The sequence below is a fragment of the Taurulus bubalis genome (genome assembly GCF_910589615.1).
Source record: "Taurulus bubalis genome assembly, chromosome: 15".
NCBI lineage: Eukaryota > Metazoa > Chordata > Actinopteri > Perciformes > Cottidae > Taurulus > Taurulus bubalis.
The window spans coordinates 12,422,979-12,444,594 of NC_136603.1; the positions used below are offsets into that span (position 1 = coordinate 12,422,979).

The 21,616-nt window shown below is 40.1% G+C and overlaps 1 protein-coding gene across 3 annotated transcripts; it reads right to left on the bottom strand.

The window, feature by feature from the left end:
* Positions 1-135: 135 nt before the first annotated feature.
* On the bottom strand, positions 136-20,567 carry cobll1b (cordon-bleu WH2 repeat protein-like 1b; the record flags this gene model as incomplete). Of its 3 annotated transcripts, XM_079231211.1 has the most annotated exons (14): positions 136-638; positions 732-881; positions 1,697-3,129; positions 3,215-3,303; positions 3,399-3,621; positions 5,546-5,666; positions 5,773-6,009; positions 6,186-6,280; positions 6,370-6,414; positions 6,560-6,785; positions 6,895-7,099; positions 8,087-8,251; positions 19,883-19,963; positions 20,511-20,567. In XM_079231211.1, 12 exons carry the CDS (start codon positions 19,939-19,941, stop codon positions 768-770), a joined length of 3,012 nt encoding a protein of 1,003 aa, XP_079087337.1. In that variant the 3' UTR covers positions 136-638; positions 732-767. The 3 variants fall into 3 exon arrangements, with proteins under 3 accessions (XP_079087337.1, XP_079087336.1, XP_079087338.1); XM_079231210.1 differs by lacking the exon at positions 20,511-20,567 and having other exon boundaries at positions 19,883-19,995; XM_079231212.1 differs by lacking the exons at positions 19,883-19,963; positions 20,511-20,567 and adding an exon at positions 14,236-14,375.
* Between the last annotated feature and the right edge of the window lie 1,049 nt (positions 20,568-21,616).

Genomic DNA, 21,616 nt, shown 5'->3' on the forward strand with positions numbered 1-21,616 from the left:
TGTTGTGAATACCAGGCTGTATTCAACGCGACCTGCGTTAAGCAGTTTGAGTGGAAAACAAGAACTATCTGCATCATTTATGCACTTACTGAACGCAATGACTTTAATAAAGACATCTGATGATAATGATGATGACCAATGATAAAAGCTTTATTCATATCAACACTGCTTGACAGAACAACGTGTGCTATGCACATCAGTGTATTTCTGGATATATCTTAATCAAAACTCTGTAATACTTAAATATAGATTTTATGTATAATCCAAAGAGCATTTAAGTACCATAGGTCAGACATGGTCTGTTCGACAAATCCAGTATTATTTAGATAATAGATTTCCAAATAATTTATAGAATTGTTCTCATTTAACATTCTTGTTCACACACAACAGTCATGCATTACATGCATGATGATCATCACACTAAATAAAACAGAAGCATTACAATATGCAGATCAGAGCCAGGGATATTACTTAATGACATGCCAGAAAATAAACCAAAATACAGCAATTATTAATTATCAAAATACATAATTTACACTGTTGGAGACTACCAAAAGAGGTAAAACAAGACAGTTCCTGCTTCTGTGTCATGGGATAAAGGGTTCTGGAGAACTCAAAGTAGACAGGATAAACTCCTCCTGGAAGAAGAAAAAAATACACTGGTTCAAGCATGTGTTTTGGAAACATTGTTATGATATCATATTACAATGTGTGTGTAAGAGTTTGCTTACAGTAGATGATATATTGTCAGAAGAATTAAGGCACTGCTATGGACTGCTCTCTCCTTCTATATGAGCAATCCCAAGAACAGATGGTGGTTTCACCTCTGCCAGCTGCAGAGTGGAGCCTTTGTCACCATCCACCATTCTGTTTTCACCATCCTGTGATGTTGAAGAGAGACACAATGTGCAATTACTGGAGACTTATTGCGTCAGGCAACATAAAGAAGCAAAAAATAAAGACTGCACTGTATTGTTATAGTTATTTTAAGAGCCTTTAAAACAACTATATTGGGTCCTGCAAAAGTAACTACAGTATTTCTACAAGTCAAAATGATTGTCCCTTCACAACACAATGCCCAATGCCCATGTGTAGGAGAAATAGAAGTACCTCTTCTGACAGTGTGTACACTCTTCTGGCCATTGCTAAAGCTCAGATAACGAGGGGTTACAGGGTACACAGCCTAAATTGCTCAATCTACTTTGCTTGGCATACCTTGGGTAAAACAAATTAAATAACATGCACAATACTAAGTTGTTAAAGAGCTTACGGCAAGTAGTTTATATTAAACCCTGGGCTTATTCAAGTCAGTAGGTTAGAGGAACTATTACACAGTATTCTGCTACTTATAAGATTTTATAGTGTTCATGAGAGTCACTAACTCACTAGTCAGAGTGTAAAAGGCTGATACAGCAACAAAATGAAGCTCCACATTTGCATAAGTGGTTTTAGTTTCAAACCAACTAAAGCAATAGTGGGATAAGTCACATTCTTGTCCCCTTCTAGATCAATATTTTAAGGGAAAACTCCCCAAAACAGCTTTGCTCAGCAGTGCAAAGTGCTCTTCTATTAAATACACATTGTATTCATTATTTTAAAGCTATGACTAGTGGCAGTGGTCTTATGAGTAATCATTTGTGTCTTTCATCTTTGTGTAGATATTTAAATCTAAGTATGCTATGCTATCACAACTTACCTTGAGCTCAGATAATTCCTCTGACTCTATGACTGATGAGCGACTTGTGCTTGGGGAGAAGGGTGGTGAAACAGGCGACGCTGGCACACGGGTAAAGGACTGGCTCCTTCTCACAGCAGAAGACACTGCCTGGGCGAAGCGGGATGGGGTTGCAGAAGAATAGGGCCTTGGGGCTGTAAAGCTCCTTAATTTTTCCAAGCTTAACCCTATGCTTGGCTCTTTAAACGGCAAACTACTTTGCCTGGTCATTCGCATGTTTGCTACATTCTTAGCATCCCCCTTAGGGCTCAGCTCAACATTAGCAGCCCCTGTTGTCTCCTCTTGACACTGCACAGGAGGTGGATGAGGAGGGGGTGGTAACTTTGCTCTCTCTGCACTTCCCTGAGCCTCCCTCTGGCCAGAGCCAGGACTTGCGCTGAGATTCTTTTCTGCTGCTGAGGTTACATAATACCCAGGTGTTTTTTTCTGCTGTGCCAAGCGGAAAGAGCCAGGCTTAGGTTTAGTTGCGGGTGGAATTTTCATCTCCTTGACCTCTGCTGGTGAACCTGCTTGAGATGCCCCATTAGCAGAGGAAGAGATCTTGTTATCATTCGTTTTAGGTAATGTTGGTGACGAGGAATGAATGGATTCAGGTTTGCTTCCATTAACAGTGTCTTGGGTAGTAGTAGTGCTAGTCAGTAAGTTTTCCCTGGGTATAGTAGAGTGCAGCTCACTTTTGTCTTTTGAGACGTCCGTCTGTCCCCCTAGTGCTGTGCTCTCCTCCAGCTGAAGAGACCCAATATCAAGTCCCCCTTCTGGAGCTTCAGGAGGCGCCTCCAATGTCAGTGCAACTTCAAAATATCTCAGCTTCTCCAGAGATTTCTGAGGCACGATAGTATACGTTGTCATCCCCACTTTGGGGATGTAGTCCCTTGTCAGCTCGTTGGAAGGCTTGGGCTTTGGCTCAGAGTTAGTGGCATAAATAGATGGTGCCTTTGTTGTGGCAGGAGCACTTGGTGTTGAGTCTTGGCATGATAAGGTCTCCGGGGTGAGGGATAAGGCATGTTTGAGATCAGGCGAGTCCACTTCCTCCGTTACAGTGGCCATATCTTTCTTTGCCGCTGATTCAAAAGCAGGCACATTAGCTGAGCAAGGGACTTCGTCCATGTCTTGTTGTGGATGCACAGGTGGTGGTGGGAAATCTGTTTGCACTTGAGCATCTTCTCCATTGGGGCATGATGTGTTAGTGCCCGCCAGGCTCTCCAACTGGTCTGTCTGCTCCCAGAGGGTTACAGTGTTTGCCTGAAGAGAGGCCTGCACTTCCACATCCTGCATCACAGGCGGTGGAGGGAGGCTGCTGGGTACAGTGCTACAATCACCCTTGACACTTTGAGGTGTAGAGTCTTCACAGATCGCGTGTTGGCTTACATTTTCAACTGGACATGGACCACTATCTGTAAAGAAAATAAATGCATTAGTAGGTGCAAGAGACCTGCCGAACATATGAACAATGCCACTATAATACGAGTGCAAACTCACTAGTAACTGCCAGTTCAGATGAGTCCGTGCCATCAGTTGTTTTCACGTCACTCAGAAGTACAGGCTCATTCACTGTGTTCTGCAGTTGGCTGTAAAAGTTAAGCAAAGAGAAGGAATTAAAAGCATTGCTAATACTAAAGTTAAAACATGGCTGAGGGTGGAGAAGTAATACTGGAGTTCGTACTTGCCATGCGAGGACAGATCACGAGACTGATCTTCCCCATTTCTCTCCATGGACGTTGTGGCCAGTAAATCAGTATCTGGGGACTGGGAATGCAGTGAAACATCAGCAGACGTGTTGAGGCTGCAGTCCTCTCCCTGGGTATCACTAGCAGTTGCAGACATTACAGAAGCTGTGGTCTCCTCTTGCTCCATTATCTCCTCCAGTGTGTTAGCAGCTGCACCATCTGGAAAAACCATCATCATAAAGAAGACACGTAAAATCAATCACATACCTGGTATTATAAGTACAATGTTGCTAGGTGATCAATGGTGCATCCAACATTACATGTAATTCATATTTTCAAGGACATGTGCTGCATGTAATGTTCAAAACAAAATTTGGAAATGGTATGGCAATCTTGCAAACAATAGGAAATTCAAAAGTTATTGTTTTAGTTGTATTTGAGTAATTGTGTTGTTTCCACATGTGCAAGAGGAAAATAAGTATCCAACTATTTACTTCAGTGCTCATACACAGACATTCACCCTTTCCAATAAAATAATGTTCCACTGACAAAATCATCTTTTACATCTCAGTCTCTCTTGTCTAGTTCTTAATTTAGCACTCAAAGAAAGCACATAACAGAGGAGCAGCGAGCAAAAGGAATTTCAAGGCTACAGCTTCTCACTGATCTCAGCCTCTGATCTCTATATCTACTGAGCAGCACCGGGCTGTTGGGGAAACAGCAGAGGAAATGATCTTTCTCTGTGAACTTCAGTGTTTGAAAAGTGGGAGGACGGAAATGGTGGTGTATACATGTAGACAGCAGTTGTAAAAAGTCTGTGATGATTAGAACTTTCTATTAATGAGGTCTGGGAGATAAGAGAAGGCCATTAGTCATGGGGCTATGGGTAATACAGTTGTGACATTTTGCGAAGAACACAGTAAAAGTAAAAATGTATAAAGAAAACAAGAAAAAGAAAGACAGAGATATGAAATGGCATTAATTTAAGAGAAAGTAGGCAAGGAGGAAAATTGCTTTATTGATGTGTGGACTATCAAAGGCTGTTCCCAATGTCTAATCATAATACATGTTATGGAATGAAGTGAGTTTTGTTAAAACTAGTGAAGAAACTCCACATACTGATTACTTGGGAAGCCTGAACCTTTCTGTTGATAGTTTTCAGATTTGTTCTACTGTGGATTGTCCACAGTGAATAAAAGGATATTATTTCTGGAATGTAATATCAATACTATGGGCGCCACACCTTCCACTCACCTCTCACCTCTCCACTCATCAGTGTGGTGGCAGAGATGTTAAAACCTCAGTAAATGAAACCACAACTAAACTACATGGATAACTGCCACCAACAGAATGTGAGAAAAAAGGTTTATGTATGTGACAATAATAATTTGACTGAAAAAGACTGTGTGTCTTGATATTTCTCCCATCTTTTTGGATTTTCTCTGTTTTTGCTTAAAATTGTTTTGTATACAGGAAAGGTGGAGCTTCCCTCAAAAGACAATTCAGTGCGGGTCAGATGTGTTTACACAATCACAGGAAAGTATGTCAAAGCAAGTTAATTATACTCATCTAAGGAAAAATACTAAAGGGAATCCAGAACTTACAATGATCTGGAATGCAGCAAAAATGATTTTCTCATCATACATTTGTTTGTGGCTTTGATTTAAAATAAATAATTTTACAGGTATTTGAATAAGCACCTTGATTTCTAACTATATAAAGTGATCTGTGCATAACATATGAGAGATAAAATGAGGTAATTAGAGAACAGAAATAAAGGCAGATGAAGCTTAAGAAGTAAAACACTAAGTTAATGAAGAAGGGCAGTATATGGATTTTCCGTGCTTGAACCACCATTTAGTTCCCATGATCCATTTATCCCAACAGGGCTGTAGTTTTTCAAATGAGCCACTGTTCAATTATGACCACTAGGAGGCAGAACAGTCATACAAATTGTAGTCTCGAGCTTCAAAGTTGAATGCTTTGTCTTTGAGGGCCAAAGTACACAAGACAAATCATCACAGTACAGGCAATATTTTATTTTCAGCGCAGCAGTGAAACAATCTAATTGTATGAAGAAATAAAACACACAGCCGTCCCACTGAGTAACCATGAACATAAATAAATGCAAACAGAGACAAACCTTCATCCAGAAGAACTGTTTCTTGGACAACAGCACCAGGGGATGTGGGGGGTGGAGGAGCTTTGCGTTTGGTTCTCTTTAAGGAAGACTCTGCTGAGGACCCACGACTTAAACCAGCCATCTATGGTACACACCAATAATTTATATAAATTCTACAATCAATGTGCCTGAACACAAAGATCACAAGTCATTTTACCATAACTGCTGACATGTTAATATTCACCCACCTGGTCACTGTCCAGTTGGGCAGTAGGTTCAGAGTGAAGTCTCAGACGAGTGCTGAAGTCCGAGGGGCAGCTCTGGGACACCACAATTGGGGGTAGAGGTGCACGTCTCTTCTTTGGCACATCAGTGGGTAGTGTAGGGGAGCGTAGCGGAGACGAATTTGAAGTAGGTAAGGCCATGCTAAGAGGTCGAGGCTTGCTCACGAGCACAGGAGAAGCTGGGGCACTGGCCGTCGTTGCCTTTAAAGAACAAACATCCAATCAGAACAAGATAAGAGGCCTGTTCCCAAACAACATCATGCACGTCAACCAATGGCAAACCAAAGTCCACAAACCTCCCTCTGAACATTTCAAGTTACTTTCTGATACAGCTGTATATTTGCATGATCAGTATATAAAGAAAAGTACTGCATTACCGGGTCAGATTTTTTCTTGCTTTTTCTAAACTTGCTGAAGAGCCCTTTGTTTTCTTTCTCTTTCTGATCTTTATCTTTGCCTGGCATCACTGCTCCTGAAAAAAAAAACGCATTGTAATATAACATCGGTCATAAATATGACATCTCTGTTGATATCAACCATACAATTTACAAAGTGAAATACCTGCATGTGTTGGGGAGGCTGGACACACGGGTGAAGCAGGTACTCCTGCAAAGCCAACAAGCATGAGACTAAGCAAAATAACAAGTGAGCTGTTGAGGTACAGTATAACAAAAACACTGAGTGCTTGATGTGCTAATATATCATGCCATATGCAGCAAGGTTTGATTCTTTGAAATATATGAGTATTTACCTTGAGTGTCTCTTGCATAAACTTCCCTGATTGCATAATCATTTAGAGAGCTGGACAAGTCCAAAGGGGCCAGTGATTGAACATCTCTCCACAGAACGGTAGTTTCCATGTCAAATTCACATTTCTCACAGATGGCTGGTAAGTGTTCAGCCAGGGGAATGCGAGGACTAACTCGTAGTATAGTTTTCTGGGTCTTTCTGTAGTTTATCACCATCCGAACAGTTGCCTAGGGAATAAAAAAAATTGCCACTTTGATCAAATCCGTTAACTCACCATAAAAAGCATTTATTGGTGTTTACTGCATGTGCCAACATGCCGTCATGTCTGTAATGTACCTCGGGCATCTGAGGACCTGTTTTCTTATTTTTATCCTCCCCTTTAGGTTTAAGTATGATTTTCTCTGCATCCAAAGTTCCTATGAGAGCATTCGGCTTAAGTTTGGTGTTGTTCTTGTTGGCGGTGACCAGTTCTAAAGTGTGGCTGGATGGGTTGAGGTGATACTTTGCACAAAGAGTCACTAATAGATCCATCAGGGGTTTGCTGAAAGACATGGAGGACATGATAAAGCAAAAACAAAATAATTGGTTTGGCATAAGAGGGGAAGTGTGAGATGAAATCTGGTTGAGTGACAATTACACAATGCAAAATAGAACATTATGACCAAAGCAATTTTGAAATCAAGGAAAAGTATGTATGATTTGACACCATAGATGAATCGACTAATCAATGCTGCTCTTATTGTTTAGAGAAAATAAGACGTATAATTATAAAATAAAAGTTAACATTTTAAAAGCTGTGCAGAAAGTGTTGGAACAAAACAAAGACAATGTACAGTCGCAACAGTAGTCACATGGAGCTTTCTGGACACTAATAATACAGTTTAAACATAATGCCTTAAACTTAATCCTCAAAATAAAGCGTTAACTCTGTTGTGTCGGCACGTAGGAAGGGTTTAGAGGAAGAAATAAGGTAAAGAATTCAGCATTTAATCCTTTCACATTGGATTGTTCGTTTTTAGAGGCCAAGGTGCAAAAGACACCCAGAAAAGAACATTGTGAGAAAGATAATGATATCTTAAGTAAAGTCTGTTGACTCATAGAAGGACACACAGACCTTTTGCTAAAAACGTTGTTGTACTAGTATGTTGGGACGTTGACCTGTAGGTTGTGCAGACCTAGCTTAAGGTTGGAAGAGTAAGATTTGTGTGTTCTTATCGCACTACAGCATGCAATCAAGAGATAATATTTGGAATTTGAGATGAAGAACTTAATTAATCCTGTCTTACATCATTTGGTGAGAAGACAAAAATGAAGAAATGCAATAAATGTTATTCCCAGTACACATATTAACTAAAACCACACATTCAACTCCCCCTTTGTGACTCAGACTGGAACTGCACTTACTGTGTTGAATTAATCAGATATCAAGATGTTGAGTTTAAATACAATATACTGTTGATACTGTTCAGTATGAAAAAATACACAATGCTGTTCTTGCTCAAATTGCATAACGGTGCTCCAACTGTACCTTCCATGGACTGTGGTCATTTCTTCTACTCCGCCAGGCAGAACCACAACCAGAGAGAGGTCTGTATCAATAAGGTTCTCCTTCTGGTCCATGGTTAGGTGAAGGGTTCCTGGGTACCACTGGGAGAGTCCTGGCGGGGAAGGTGCTTTGCTTTTGGTCGACACCCTGTAGTTGGACAAGAGAGTGCTTCAGTATTTGTTAAAAAAATCAGACTATGGCTAAGAAACAAGCCGGACAAATTCATAATTTCGCAAAGACTGGGATTAGTTTTCGATTTACGTGCATGTGTGTGCATAAAAGATAAATAATTGGAATTGGAATTGGCTCTGCTATCTTAGACAATACTCTGACTGAAAATCAAAGTGCAGCAGACAGCATGAAAGGAATCCTTTCTTCCTCAGGTTTTAGAAAGCAGTGAGGCTATTACATGTCGGAGTTCAAGTCCACTTTGCAAACAAGTCACAAGACACCCAAGTGGACAAATTTACTCATTGAGCCTGAAGAAGTGCCTGTGAATGAACAGACATGTGAGAGTTACTTAAACTATAGACTGTTTTTCTTTCCTATGTTGTAGGTAAATTGATTTATAGTGCAGTGTGTTATTTTTAGTGTAGAGGCTACACCCCCATACATTAGTGAACATCACTTGGTGAGCTAGGATTCAGTTTTCAGTGTGACTAACTATAAAATACACTTTTCAGTTTTGAAGGGCGTTTTTTAGTGTTTGTCTTGGCTCAGCATTCCTGGAAACTGTGTCAATACAGTGTGGGAGGAGCAGTCATGTGACAGTTACAGACTGACCAGGTATGCCACACAAAACCGGAAACACTGATTTCATTCATCTCAGGATTATCTGTAAACTGGCCATCAGTTGGACAATGATGGTAAATCTGTTACGCATCAGATAATTACACCGTTCTAGTAATGCTCCTGAGAAGTGCTGAATAATAAAAACCTGCTGTCGGTAAACAAAACAAACCATTTGATTTGAACAGAGTCGTCATTATAAGATTTTAAGGCATGCCGGGACACATTTTGTTTCGTGTTGCTGTTCGCTTGAAATGAAAAGCTTCAGATGGTTTGATAACAAACTAAAGCAAACACAAGTTTGCATTAAGTCAGTTAAGGCCAAACTATTGTACTGCAATGTTATCAAGTTGTTCAGTGGGCCTAGGAACCAATAACCTCAGAGACATTCAAGTGTCACATCCTTCATTCTGCAGAGAGATAAAACAGGCATTTGCAGACCCACTGCCTTGAATTATAGCCTGTAAAGTCTCTGGTGGGGGCACAAACAGAGGAATCCGAGCAATGCAAGGTCACAGGCTGCACCGAGGCACGTCTAGCGAAGGATTATTAGTCTTGCTATGGGGGCGGCTGTCCTTAAACACAGACTATGACATAAAAGAAAAACACAGACAAACACACACGTACACACACGTAGAATACACAGATACATTTTTGTATCATAATTACCATAGTATATAGTATATGCTGATCATGAAGACAATACATATTATGTTCCATACAGTATGTATACATGTTATAAAGTACAAAATTGCAACAATTTACATTTAACAATGTATCATGTGCTTTCTTGTCTCAATCATGTTTGCTGAAATAGTATTCTGCATAGATAAGGCAGAGTCAGTGAAAAGTCTTAAAAGCGTAATTTTTACACAAATGTGTCTTTTTGTTTCGTAGAAACATCTTTCGTAGAAACATTAAATAACTTTGGAACACTACATGCATGAGGGTGACTTTACACTGCACCAGAAAGAAAGGGTAATATGATGAATAACACTTGATACTGAGACTTGATACAAGAAAATAAAACTATATGTCCAGGTGTTTCTTTGTCTATGTAGGCTTTAGATGGTTAATGCATTTAAGGCTACTACCATTATATGGAACTTATTATCATAAAATCCTTATACAACTTTAATGGTGACTTTTTTCAGCCTTAAAGGGAAACTTTGCAAGTTTAGAAATGATCTATTACCTTGTCATGTGGACGAGGAGATACATACTATACCATATTCATAAATGTGTCTGTGGTTCTCCAGTAAAGTGTGCTGTGATAAATAACAAAAACCTGGAGGACGACAATGATGATGACAATGGGGTCACACTTTTCATGACCTGAGCAGGACCATGTTGTTTTCTGACAGCTAACAATACATCACACCGCTCACTAGTGAATAGTGAACACATTTAACAATTTCCCACACAGCCACAGTGTGATCTGCAATGTCATTAAGATTTGTCTCACAATATTGTTTGCTATTCATAAAGCAGCTACATGGCAGCTGGCTTTGAAATCCATACCAGTGTCTGAGAAATGAGTACTGTTGTATCTGACAATAAGGGTTAGCCAGACAACAGGCAGCACAATGATTTGAGAAACTGCAAGAAGACCTGAGGCAGCAAAAAAAACAACAACAAGCAATAAGCAGTGGGACACGGCAGAAACACACTAGTTTATCTGTTCATCTTTAATAACAATAGTGCCAGTAGCCGGGATGATTAAAGCCACACAATCTAGCACAGACATTAACGAGCAAACCCAAATAATATACTGGGAACTGTTCACATTTGTTGATTCTGTTCTGGTGTGTGTGACAGAAGCCACTTCCTTTAAAAATGAAATGGGAAAGAAACAAATGCAAAGTGAACCAAGGAATGGAGTTTAACTGCACACCGCTCTCCCAAGGTCCCCTGGACTGGGTTGTGCCAGCTATTACTAAATCCAATACGTAGCCTAATCCATTAGTTTGTGTGCAAAGCACTTCACAACTTCTTAGTAATTATTAGCTACTTTCAAACTCCCGATTTAAATAATCGGATTGTGTCTGTTAAAGTTAGGATCTGTTACAAACTGAAACAATAAACATTGCAATGTCCAGAAAAGGGCACTGTGGCATCATGAGCAGTAACACACTGTAACCCCAAATACAACAGTGTAAGGAGGCCAAACAATATATTAAACTACACTGACAATTCTTTGCCTTGAAACATATGGTTTTATTTATAATGACTGCATTTAGCACCTTTCAACCATACCGGACAAAAGCACTTTACAATGTGCCTCTCATTCACCCATCCATACGCTTTGCATGGCGAAGCCGCCATGCAAAGCGCTTGCTTCAGTGTCTTGCTCACACTTAAGGAGTTCTGTTATAGTATTTGAGATACCCCCCAGATCTATATTGTATAAAGTTTGCATTATACTTCCAGCATTATTAATCAGATGACTCATGTGAAAGGGGTCAGGCACTGGGTGTGACCAGATGCAAGCTGCTTAGTTGTGGAAAGACCCCCTTCTGAATAAGGCTGAGGGCATCCTCTGTGACTCTACTTTCTCCAACTAAGCTATCAGAATGAAGAATTCTACAAAGGTAAATAAGAACAGCAAGGTTTAGCAAGTCTTTCGTTCCTTCAGAGATTTGTTGAATGAGAGGGATAGTGTAAAATCGGGTTAGGATTCTATGGTATTCTGGTCAGTGCTATGTGGAATGGGAATTCTTATGCAATACGTTTAGCTCATTGTTTTGATGGTTTGGCCACAAATTAATTGTATGGTTCGGTTTTACCGCTCTCATCAACCTGGCTTCCAGCAGCAGCTGCATCGAAGCAAAGACAAGACAAAATAAATCCACTGCCATTTAGACAGTAAACAAAGTTAACCAGCTGGGGAAGACAGACGAACATCTAGTAAGCAAATGTGAGACATTGTTCTCAGGAGTTGCTGGAGAAGGGATACCTTCTTGGCGTTCTTTTTCCACATGATGAATGTTATCTGGATGCTAACATATTAGCCATAACAACGTTTAAAGAGAAGGTTCTCTTGTCTATTTTCAGGGCTGTCTGTGTCTATCAGCTTGTTTTGGAGTTCATCTGTTTTCAAGTGAATGAAATCACGATTAAATGTTGGTGTTTAACGTAACTGATCTGGATGACTGAAATGAAGAGTAAATGCCTCTATCTGCCTGTCATCATTTCCACCAAAGAAACCTAACCGCTGCTTTAAGCAAGATCCTCAACTTTGTCCAATAAAAAACTGAGAGAGAAAAGAATTGCCATAACATTTGCCTGCTGATATTCATTTTCCACAGAGGATAACAAGTATTGATACTACCACACAATAAGATATCCACTTCACACATGGAATTACAGAATGTATAAAACTGATTTCTGCACAGATGCTCCCGAGAACAGTACACTGAAGCATAACATTTAGCCTCCTGAAGGGTCTAAAAACAACGGAAATATCAGTATGTTGATCCTTTTATTCAACATGAGCACACAGTAGTATGGCATGTAACTCTACCACTGTAATTGTATCACTGCCAACTATAAGATGTCATATCAGCAACGGTGCTTTTATATACTGATGTGTTGAAAAGTACACCTTCTGAACCCTAACTGGTCAGTTTAGAAGGGTGTAGAAAAGTAGGGAAGGGAGTGTTAGATGAATAATAATATACAGATTACACATTGTAGGTGTAGAACCACCAAATATGGCCATGAATGATGCCAATTCCCTGCACGTATGTCAATACACTATCTAAAACAGACATTCCCACTGTGATCTCCAGTGGGTGCAAGGTCCTGATTTCGTGGCTATTTATGTGGCAATGTCATTCTGACCCTTTTAGCACAGAGTCTGAAATGTTTCCTTTTCCACAGCTTTTCCACATGCTAAAAAATAAAGCATTAGTGGATTTATCTAATTGATTCAACTGTCATGGGATTTTTCAAATTAAAATGAAGGCCAAAATGTAACCCTTTTTAGCCATGTGATATTTGAATAAGCTAGAATGGCGACAAATAGTTGTCTCTCAGGAATCAGGGTGATCCAGTTTATACAGCTGTGTCATCAGAGATTTTCACCTCGAGCAGGTGACAGACACGGACACACAGGCTGGTTTGTTTGTGCCGTTCTAGCCTGTGTTTTTTCAGAAGCACAGGGTGCTGCTGAATGAGAAGAGACGTGTTGAAGCTTGACTCTGCTGATGCCTCATTCACAGGGTTTCCCCTTGGAGGTCTGACACTCACAAACAAGCCCATTCAATACCTTCTTGGTCTTGGTTTAACTGCATCTTTCAATTGATTTCAACAGATGTCTGGTGCTCTCGTTCTCATCTGAGGAAAATGTGCAGGATAGCTTGACTCAGTAGGTGGAGAATATTCAAATCAGCTTGATTAGGTTTTAACTAAACTTCTACTGACAAGCCTCAAAATGAAAACAAAAGGCCAGTATAATATCCAGATGCTGCTCCTTGTGAAAAAAATACTTCAAATATGTGTGTGCTTATGTGCGAAAAAGACACATATGACACATGTGTGACTGAGAATGACAGAGGGACACTGGCGAGAGAGAAAGTCTGACGAATGCTGGGAATACGTATCTATCCTTTGTTAAAAGCAACCAAAAATGAAAAGATAATCATAATATCAGCAGCAGTCAACCAGCTGAAAGAGGGAATATCCAAATTCCTTACATTCCATTCCATTTTGTTCCAGCTGGCATGAATGTTACCAGAACAATTTTAGTTTAAATCGATTTCCACCCTATCAATTAAAATCCCTTCAGGCATATCATGGATCAAACATAGCAAGGAGCAGGTGGGAGCTGTCCAGAGAAGAAACCAGACCAAAGCATTGGTAGAAATTTGACTTTCAATGAGGTTCTGAGGAGGTGGTTGAACTAGCAGAAATGCTTAATGTGGTATGTTAGCAGCTGCTGGGTAGCAGGACGGCACCCACTGGAATGGTGGGTGCATGTACAAAGAAACAAACAAGAGACCCTTCTGCTCAGTCACACGTTCAGACAACACACATAATTATTTTAAGAAAACAAGAGCAACAATTCAATGCTCCGATGATGAAACACTCCCAGAACTCTACCTACCAGCAGTCGCTTCCTAGCTAGCTACAGTCAAATGTACACAGGCTCAAACATGCCCAACACACCTTCCACCATTCGGTACAGAAAAAATACTTCACGGTCCTCACCAACACTTTTAAAGTGAGTCAGGGAGAGACTATGAGACTATTACTAGGAGAAAGAACCAGAAATGTAAAGAGCAGGTGTGACAGACCTGCTTTTCCTCTCAGTTTGCCAACATGTCCTTTCATGCTCTTACCTCTTTCTCTAAGGTTGTCTCAGCTCAAATAATTTCCATTCTGCTGTGTATCTCCCATGAGTAATAAGACAGACTAAACTATCAGCACAGCTTCAAAAGGCCCACCTTTATGCCACGCCCAGGCTGTGACATCAGAAATCTGTCCCCTCTACCTAAATCCTGTCTAACCCCTCGCTGCGTCTCCGAAAGCTCAAGCTCACAGTGTGTAAGTGGCACTCCCCCCGTGGTCATGAGCAGAAAGGTAAGCAGCTTTGCCTCCCTGTGCAGACATGAACCTGTGGGCGGGGCCTGTTCAAGAGCGCACTGAAACACCCTGCAGCATGGGCTCAGGAACTTAGACAAGAGTTACTATGCTGCATTGATTATCATGTTTTGTTTTAAGCATGCATGATATTTGTAATCATGCTGGTGATGATGTGATCATCAGGGTAAAACAGCACGAGGAGTCTGACAGACTAAAGGACTTCTCCCCATCCCCTAATCTAATCAAGTACTTCACCTGTGTTTGCGTTTTATTATGATAAACACTGGCAACTTTTGACAACCACACCTTACTTCTACAGAGCTGACTCATCCCAGAAGTATGTAAGAAGGCTTGTCAGTTGAGCGCAACGATAATGATAGTTACAAACAAAGGCATGAAATAACCTACACTGTACATCAGTACAGTGTAGGTTAAAGTAAAGCAGTCCCTCACATTTGGATTGTGATGATTTAACTATATCTTCTCTGAGATAAAACTCCTCCTGGTAAAAGAGGCTTTAACTCAAAAAAACAAAAAGAACTGTAACTAACATAAAATTCTTAAGTCAACAAACATATTAATGGAAGCAGTTAGTAAAAGCTGTCAAAAGAGGCTGTCAGCACTTTGCACTTAACAACTCCAGGCGGAAAAAGCACCGCCTTTGAGAGTTTTTTCTGATATTGTCATTATTAAGTTATTCAACACTTAATTATAAAAGCTTTCAATCTAAAATAGCAGAGCAAAGCAAGCTGTACACCGACTGGTACGGAAGCAATAACTTTGACTTTCCGTTGTGAAATAAGTGCTCATTGCCAGCGCGTTATCAGCAGCCCTACACTTTTACTTAAGAATGTGCGGACCATTCTACAAACAGCACCACAAATACCACAAGGCGATAAGGAGGTGGAGTGGTGAATGGAGATGTTAGTGTGTAGGAGCAGGAGGAGGGGGGTCCCTGAGGAAAGACAAAACTCAGGGCCAGAGCCACAGCTGAATAATTTGGTGAGAGGTCACTCACAGTAAACACAAGCTTTTTAAAGAGGGTCTGGAAAGGCCATTACTTCATAAGCAGTGTGGGATGGAAGGAGATTAAGGAGAAAAAGAGCACAGGGACCCTGTGAGAACTTCCCACTTCCTATGTGTATTGTTTATTATTGCAGGCAAAACAACAACTTTTTTCCCACAGCACAGGCCTGGTCACACTCAAACTCTCAAGGCGTTTTTAACATCATTATGTAGAATTATGAAATGATTAGCTTATCAATGCCGCGTGTAATATCCGTTTGTGGGGATTCAGTCGGTATTATTACTCCCTGTGGTGCCCCCCTGCACAGCATGTTGTACAGTGCCTAACACTACAGCAGATCCAAGGTAAAATAGCAGGTTTGCCAGCCAGTTAATTAATGAGATTTGAGATTACATGGGTTGATCTCTCAGTTCCCCTAAACAATGCCCCCAATAAGCAGATGTCATTCTACTCCGTGAACTGGGATACACTACGGTGCATTACCCTCACTTAATCTCAACCAGCTCAAATATGTTTACTCTAAACATTGCACCAAACACATGTTTCTACACAGAAAAAAAGCATGCATGAACAATATGAACAAACAAGATAAGGTAATTATCTCTGCAGCTGTTGGTAACTTCACCAAATGTGTGCTTTTTGAAGTAAAACCAACTTTAACATAACTTGGTGAGAGAGAAAGCTCTCCTTGAGTCATAATTCCAACCATCACACTGCATTCTTTCATGTGAAACAATGCAGTATTGTCTGCAGTGGGGCATCTTCCAAAGGGCACAGCAGCATGCTCCTCTGCTCATCACATGAACTGAAGTTTTTAAAGGGAGAGTGCAAAGAGTACATCTGCACTAAAACAGGCACATCCAGTATGGAATTTCATTGCTAATAGTGTAAACAGAATATTCAGTGTTGCACAAACCGCAACTTCATTCCATCTTAATGTCTAAGAGTTACACCCAGTCTCACAGACAATCTCAAGGCAAGAACAGCACCGCCGTTCTGATCTTTCAATGTCATGATATTTCTTTAAACGTTCTTCCTGAAAAGAGTAAATGGCCTATATTAACTTGAGAAACGTTGTATATACTTCTGCTCCTCTATACAGCATGAACTAAATTCTGAAGAGCAATTGCAAATTCAACATTTCAAGCTTTTTGAATTTGAATATTTCATCAGCATGCAAGATTCTGAAAATAGGATTACGAATAAATGGGTACTGAATGAACAAAAATGATTTCCTCGATTTGAATTGTTAGTTAATTTTAAGTCGTCTCCTTTTTGTGAAGTTTTCATGTTTTTCTGTCTTTTTATGCAGAGGGACTTGACCGGTACCCCCTTTGTAAAAAAAGATGTTAAATCTCAATGGGATTATCTTGGATAAATAAAAAAAATATATCCTCATTAAAACTGCTGGCCGCTGTTAGAGTCATGCCATGGTTCATTAGTTGCTACAGGTTATATTAGAAGACGATAAGGTTTATTATATCAGCTTGTTAACAATCTGATATTATGCAGATGTAACACGGCTGTCGTATCAATGTGCATAAACACCTGGGTGGATACAATATGAACATATGCACAGTGACAGTGCCATCTAGAGCACCATTTCAAGGTGTGCAATGGTGTATCATACTTGGCCTTTGTTTCGTTATATTGGCTTAAACTTGGATGTGTGATTTGTCAATGATTTGATCATTGCTAGACAGCTTGCCAAAGATCTTGTTAAACAGACCTGTAGTAAACTCAAACAATGCCATTCATGACTGGCTTGGCCTTTTTCTATAAATATCTCATCTAAACAAGACAAACACTGATAGTGGAGGTCAAGAAAATCAAAGCAATTTGTTCCTTTGTCGCATTTAATGTTTGAATGTTATTGGAGATAAGTAAAAGTTCCTATTGAGAATAAACAAAGGACTAATTCATGTTGGGTCATTCTGAATTTTGCACAGGCTGAGAGTGGGTGGCATTCAACTGTTATGCCATGGACGAGTGTAACAGAAACAAAGAGGGCCCAGGACTCCATTTCAGGCAGGATCTGTGCAGCAGATCTATTCAAACAGGCTGTTGTGCACAACATCCTTATTAAATAAATACATAATCATATCTACTGTAGAGATTTAAAAAAAAAAAGATGTAAACAATAACAACCAACAAACTATGTTTTGTAATCCAGTGAGAGGTATTCATTGGTATTCACGGTCAGTGCGTTGGCTTCAGTGTGGTAACAAAGGCAACTCATTATTCCCTGGCCCATGGATGTTAGCCATATTGTCTGTTTTAGCCCTGTGAGGCAGAAAGCTTCCATAAAACATCCCAGAATCCTAAGACACACCCGCTCATTGGCAGGACTAGCTCTCTGGGCATTAATGTGGATTTTCCTCCCGCTTTATTGCATCTAGTGGGTGGATATCTTTGAATGGCATCCTTTATCTTGATTTTCTAGCACTGGAGATCTGAGTGGGCTCCTTGAAGGCAGCATAATGTAGACTAATTATATATTTTCCTTTATGAAGAAAGATGTGCTTAGGGCCTCAGTGTACTTAGAAGCCTAGTTGTTGTGATAAGTCACAGCAAAACCAAGTGACTGTCACTATGTTTCAATGTGACATGCCCACTTGCTTCCAGAGTCTACGTTTGGCCAGCCATGATTTTCATCTGTAGACTCATGAGAGCAGCTGTGTCCTTGGACCGCCTGCATATTTGGAAACAGCTGTGGGGATTCACAATACCTTAACTAAATCCACATTCTGCCCTGAGGAAAGCCAGCCATGTGAGATCATGGTTTAAGGTGTGTCCAATTAGCGGGGCCAGCTTTAAGGATCTTTAGATTGAGGAATTACAAAGAATTGTTGTTGATTATTCTGATTATTGCCTTGAAAAAAGAAATCTTCTAAAAATTACTTCTCCAATGACCACAGTAGAACAGAAGCAAAGAAACACTTTGTAATTCTGTGAGGACTACCATGTGTTAAATACTGACCCATGTGTGTTAGTGACGTCTCTGCTTGGAGAACAGCCAGCCCAGTGATTCTCGCAGATTCAGTATTTGGATAACAAATGTAGCATAGCTTAGGGGGTCACATGAAGTCTTCACATATGAGTGCATTTGGAAAAGTGAGATACAGCTAGTTTACTGGCTCACAATATAAGAAGCCACAAATAAAGCAGGGAACACGTGCGTTCCCCCCATGCCCCAGCAACTTATGGAAGACTGCGGTTTACTTTTCCAAATAATAGTCAAACCACAGAGAGATTTAGGTTGTCTGCTGCGCTCCATTGCCAAGGAGTGTGGCTGTGCTCCTAGATTACACAATGCTTATGAAATATGATTATTCGTCATACCAAGAGAATGGTTTTCTGTTTCTTTTTTTTTGTATACTTGCACATGATGATGTGTCTGAATGCTATTTTTACAAATGGGTAAACCACAATATACAGAAAAGGACTGGAAACTTTGCATATAGCTTTCATGAAATACTGGATTGGAAACTATCATGTGTTCAAATTCTCTGTCATCTTTAATTTAAATCTCAAAAATGTAAAAGAGCTCCTCTGGATACCAGAGGAGTGAGTGGTGACTCTGTAAAAAAAGCTCTGGAAACTCACTCCCCCTCTTTTTAATGATTCCATCCACTGAAACTCAAGCAGCTGACATCATTTCTGAGTCCCTGAACCAAAACTGATTCCATCATGTCATATACTCACAGCGCTTTTTAATGTGATTCTCTCTGACTATTGGACATGACGAATCGGTATTTTATAGAATATCAGTTTCAAGCCCAGTGAACGCATGATTTCCACAAGAAAAACGATCAACAGACTCATCACAAAGTCAGAATGTTTTGCCTGCTAAATACTTCCCATGACCTCTACATGTGGTCAAGGCAATTTCTCAGTACAACCCTGAGAGCAGGAAATGAGGAGAGTTCAAAGGTTGAAACGTCTGCAGCAACTGTGACTTCACCAAGATGTACTGAGTGAGAAGAACGCTATTTGAAATTTGCATTATTTTACATGGTTGGCATTATACTTATACCAAATTAACAAATAGGTCAGAAAAAAACTGGTTGCATGCTAACAATTATTGTGTCCAGCACCACAGGGTGGAAGCATTCTATATTCTGGTGGCATTTTGTTGGTGCACATGGGGGGGGGGAGGCCTTTGATATTATTATGTCTAATAAGTGTAAAGTATATTTCCTAAACAATACTTTTAGGACCATGGAGGTGTGGTTTGAATACAGATAAATTACGACTATTATTTCTAAATAATCCAGTAAAAAAAAGCTACTGGACACATTCCTAGTAGGTCTAACAGGTTTTCTCTATAATTGACAAATAAAACACATAGTTATGACAACTGGTAATCTACATACCTCAGACCAGAGCTCCGTGGATGGGGCTGGGATCCATGATCATCCATGACGAAACTCATTGGTTTCACAAAATCGCTCCGACTGGGCATACACAGACAAAAGGCACAATTCATTTTAGTAACAGTTTACATGGCAAATGGTATAAAGGCTACTCTAACCTGCTGCTTTCAAGTGATGCAAACTGGCAAATACTGAAATATGGGCGAATCCCACATGAGGTCATCAGTTTTTCAGTCATATGAACCGTTTTTCCTTCTTTTCTGCTGGATATGCGTGCAAACGAATACACTTATTTACTAATCATGTCTTACCATGAATGTTGTTGGTTTTCGACGCGGCTGTCAACTTCCATAAGTCTTCGCATTGAACAAATTAGTTGAACTCCACTACAAACAGATTTTGTTTCGATAAATGATCCATTATTCCGCTATGAAGTTTCGTCTTTTTTTCACCTTTTACGCAAACCACTCCAGTGTGGTGAAAAGTGTCCCCACCTTCTTTTTAAACTACAAAGTCTGGCATATCTAAAGCATTTTGCCCCCGACACTCTGCCAACTTTTCTCTGCTCCAAAACACTCCATCGCAACATTGAGCTGTAAAAGTGGGGCGTCTCTCGGATCCAGCTTACCTTCCCTCCAGGATCCCGATGAGGCGCCGGCCATACCGTTATCCAGCCCAGCGCCACATCTGGACACACACATTCAAAGCAACACACCAGCACCACCTTGAAAAACAACGCAGGCAAAGCTCCTCTTTCATATAGTTTGAAATATGCTGGATCAAAACTCATCACCGTTGTTGTTTTGTACTTCCTTTTAATAAAAGTTATATATTCATACAGCGACATCCTGTGGCTGAATATGGAAATGACCATTTCCACTTCAGTGTGATACAAATCATTCTGAATCATGAATATCAAAACGGACAATGCATTTAAAAAGAAAAACAACAAATTAAACTCATACACGTATCAAATCTTGCCAAAAGTATGCAGAAACCTGAACAGTACATTCATATGTGATGTTTGACCGTTTTAATCGAAACCCATGGTTATTAAAATGCTCCTATAATATAATATAAGGAGTGGCGTAGTGGTCGTTGATGAGGTGGGTGTACTACTCGGTAGATGGGTTGGCAATAATATATTTTGCTTATATTTTAGCCACAAGAACATTAGTGAAATATGGCACTTGTGTTGGGCAGCAAGATCTGGTTCACAGTCAACGTTCCTGTTCATCCCACAGGTTTAACACCTGTTAAAGTTGAGCTTGGGCCTCTGTGCAGGCCAGTCAAGTTCTCTCACACCAAACTCAATAACATATTTCTTCATGGACCTTGCTTTGTGCACAGGGGCATTATCATGTTGACAGAGGAAATAATCTTCCCCAAACTGTTGCTCTAAAGTTAGAAACGTGCTTTTTTTCTGAAATATCATTGCATGGTGAAACTTTTAAAAAAAACTCACCTTTTCAGTAGCACATACATTTGGAGTTCAGGAACGCAAACTCACAAGCTGTTAAAACAATACAACCCATTCAGTTTCTTGTGGGCTACCTAGATCAGAAAACATGTGATTCAACAAGACATTCAGATTTGGCTCCCCTACCTATGTCACATGACATGTACGTCATGAGTCACATCAAGAAACAGGCGCTAAAGCGGAGCGTTTCAGACAGAGGTGGAATACAGGGATATCCAGACAGAAAGTATGATAATTTTTTCAACATTAAAGTG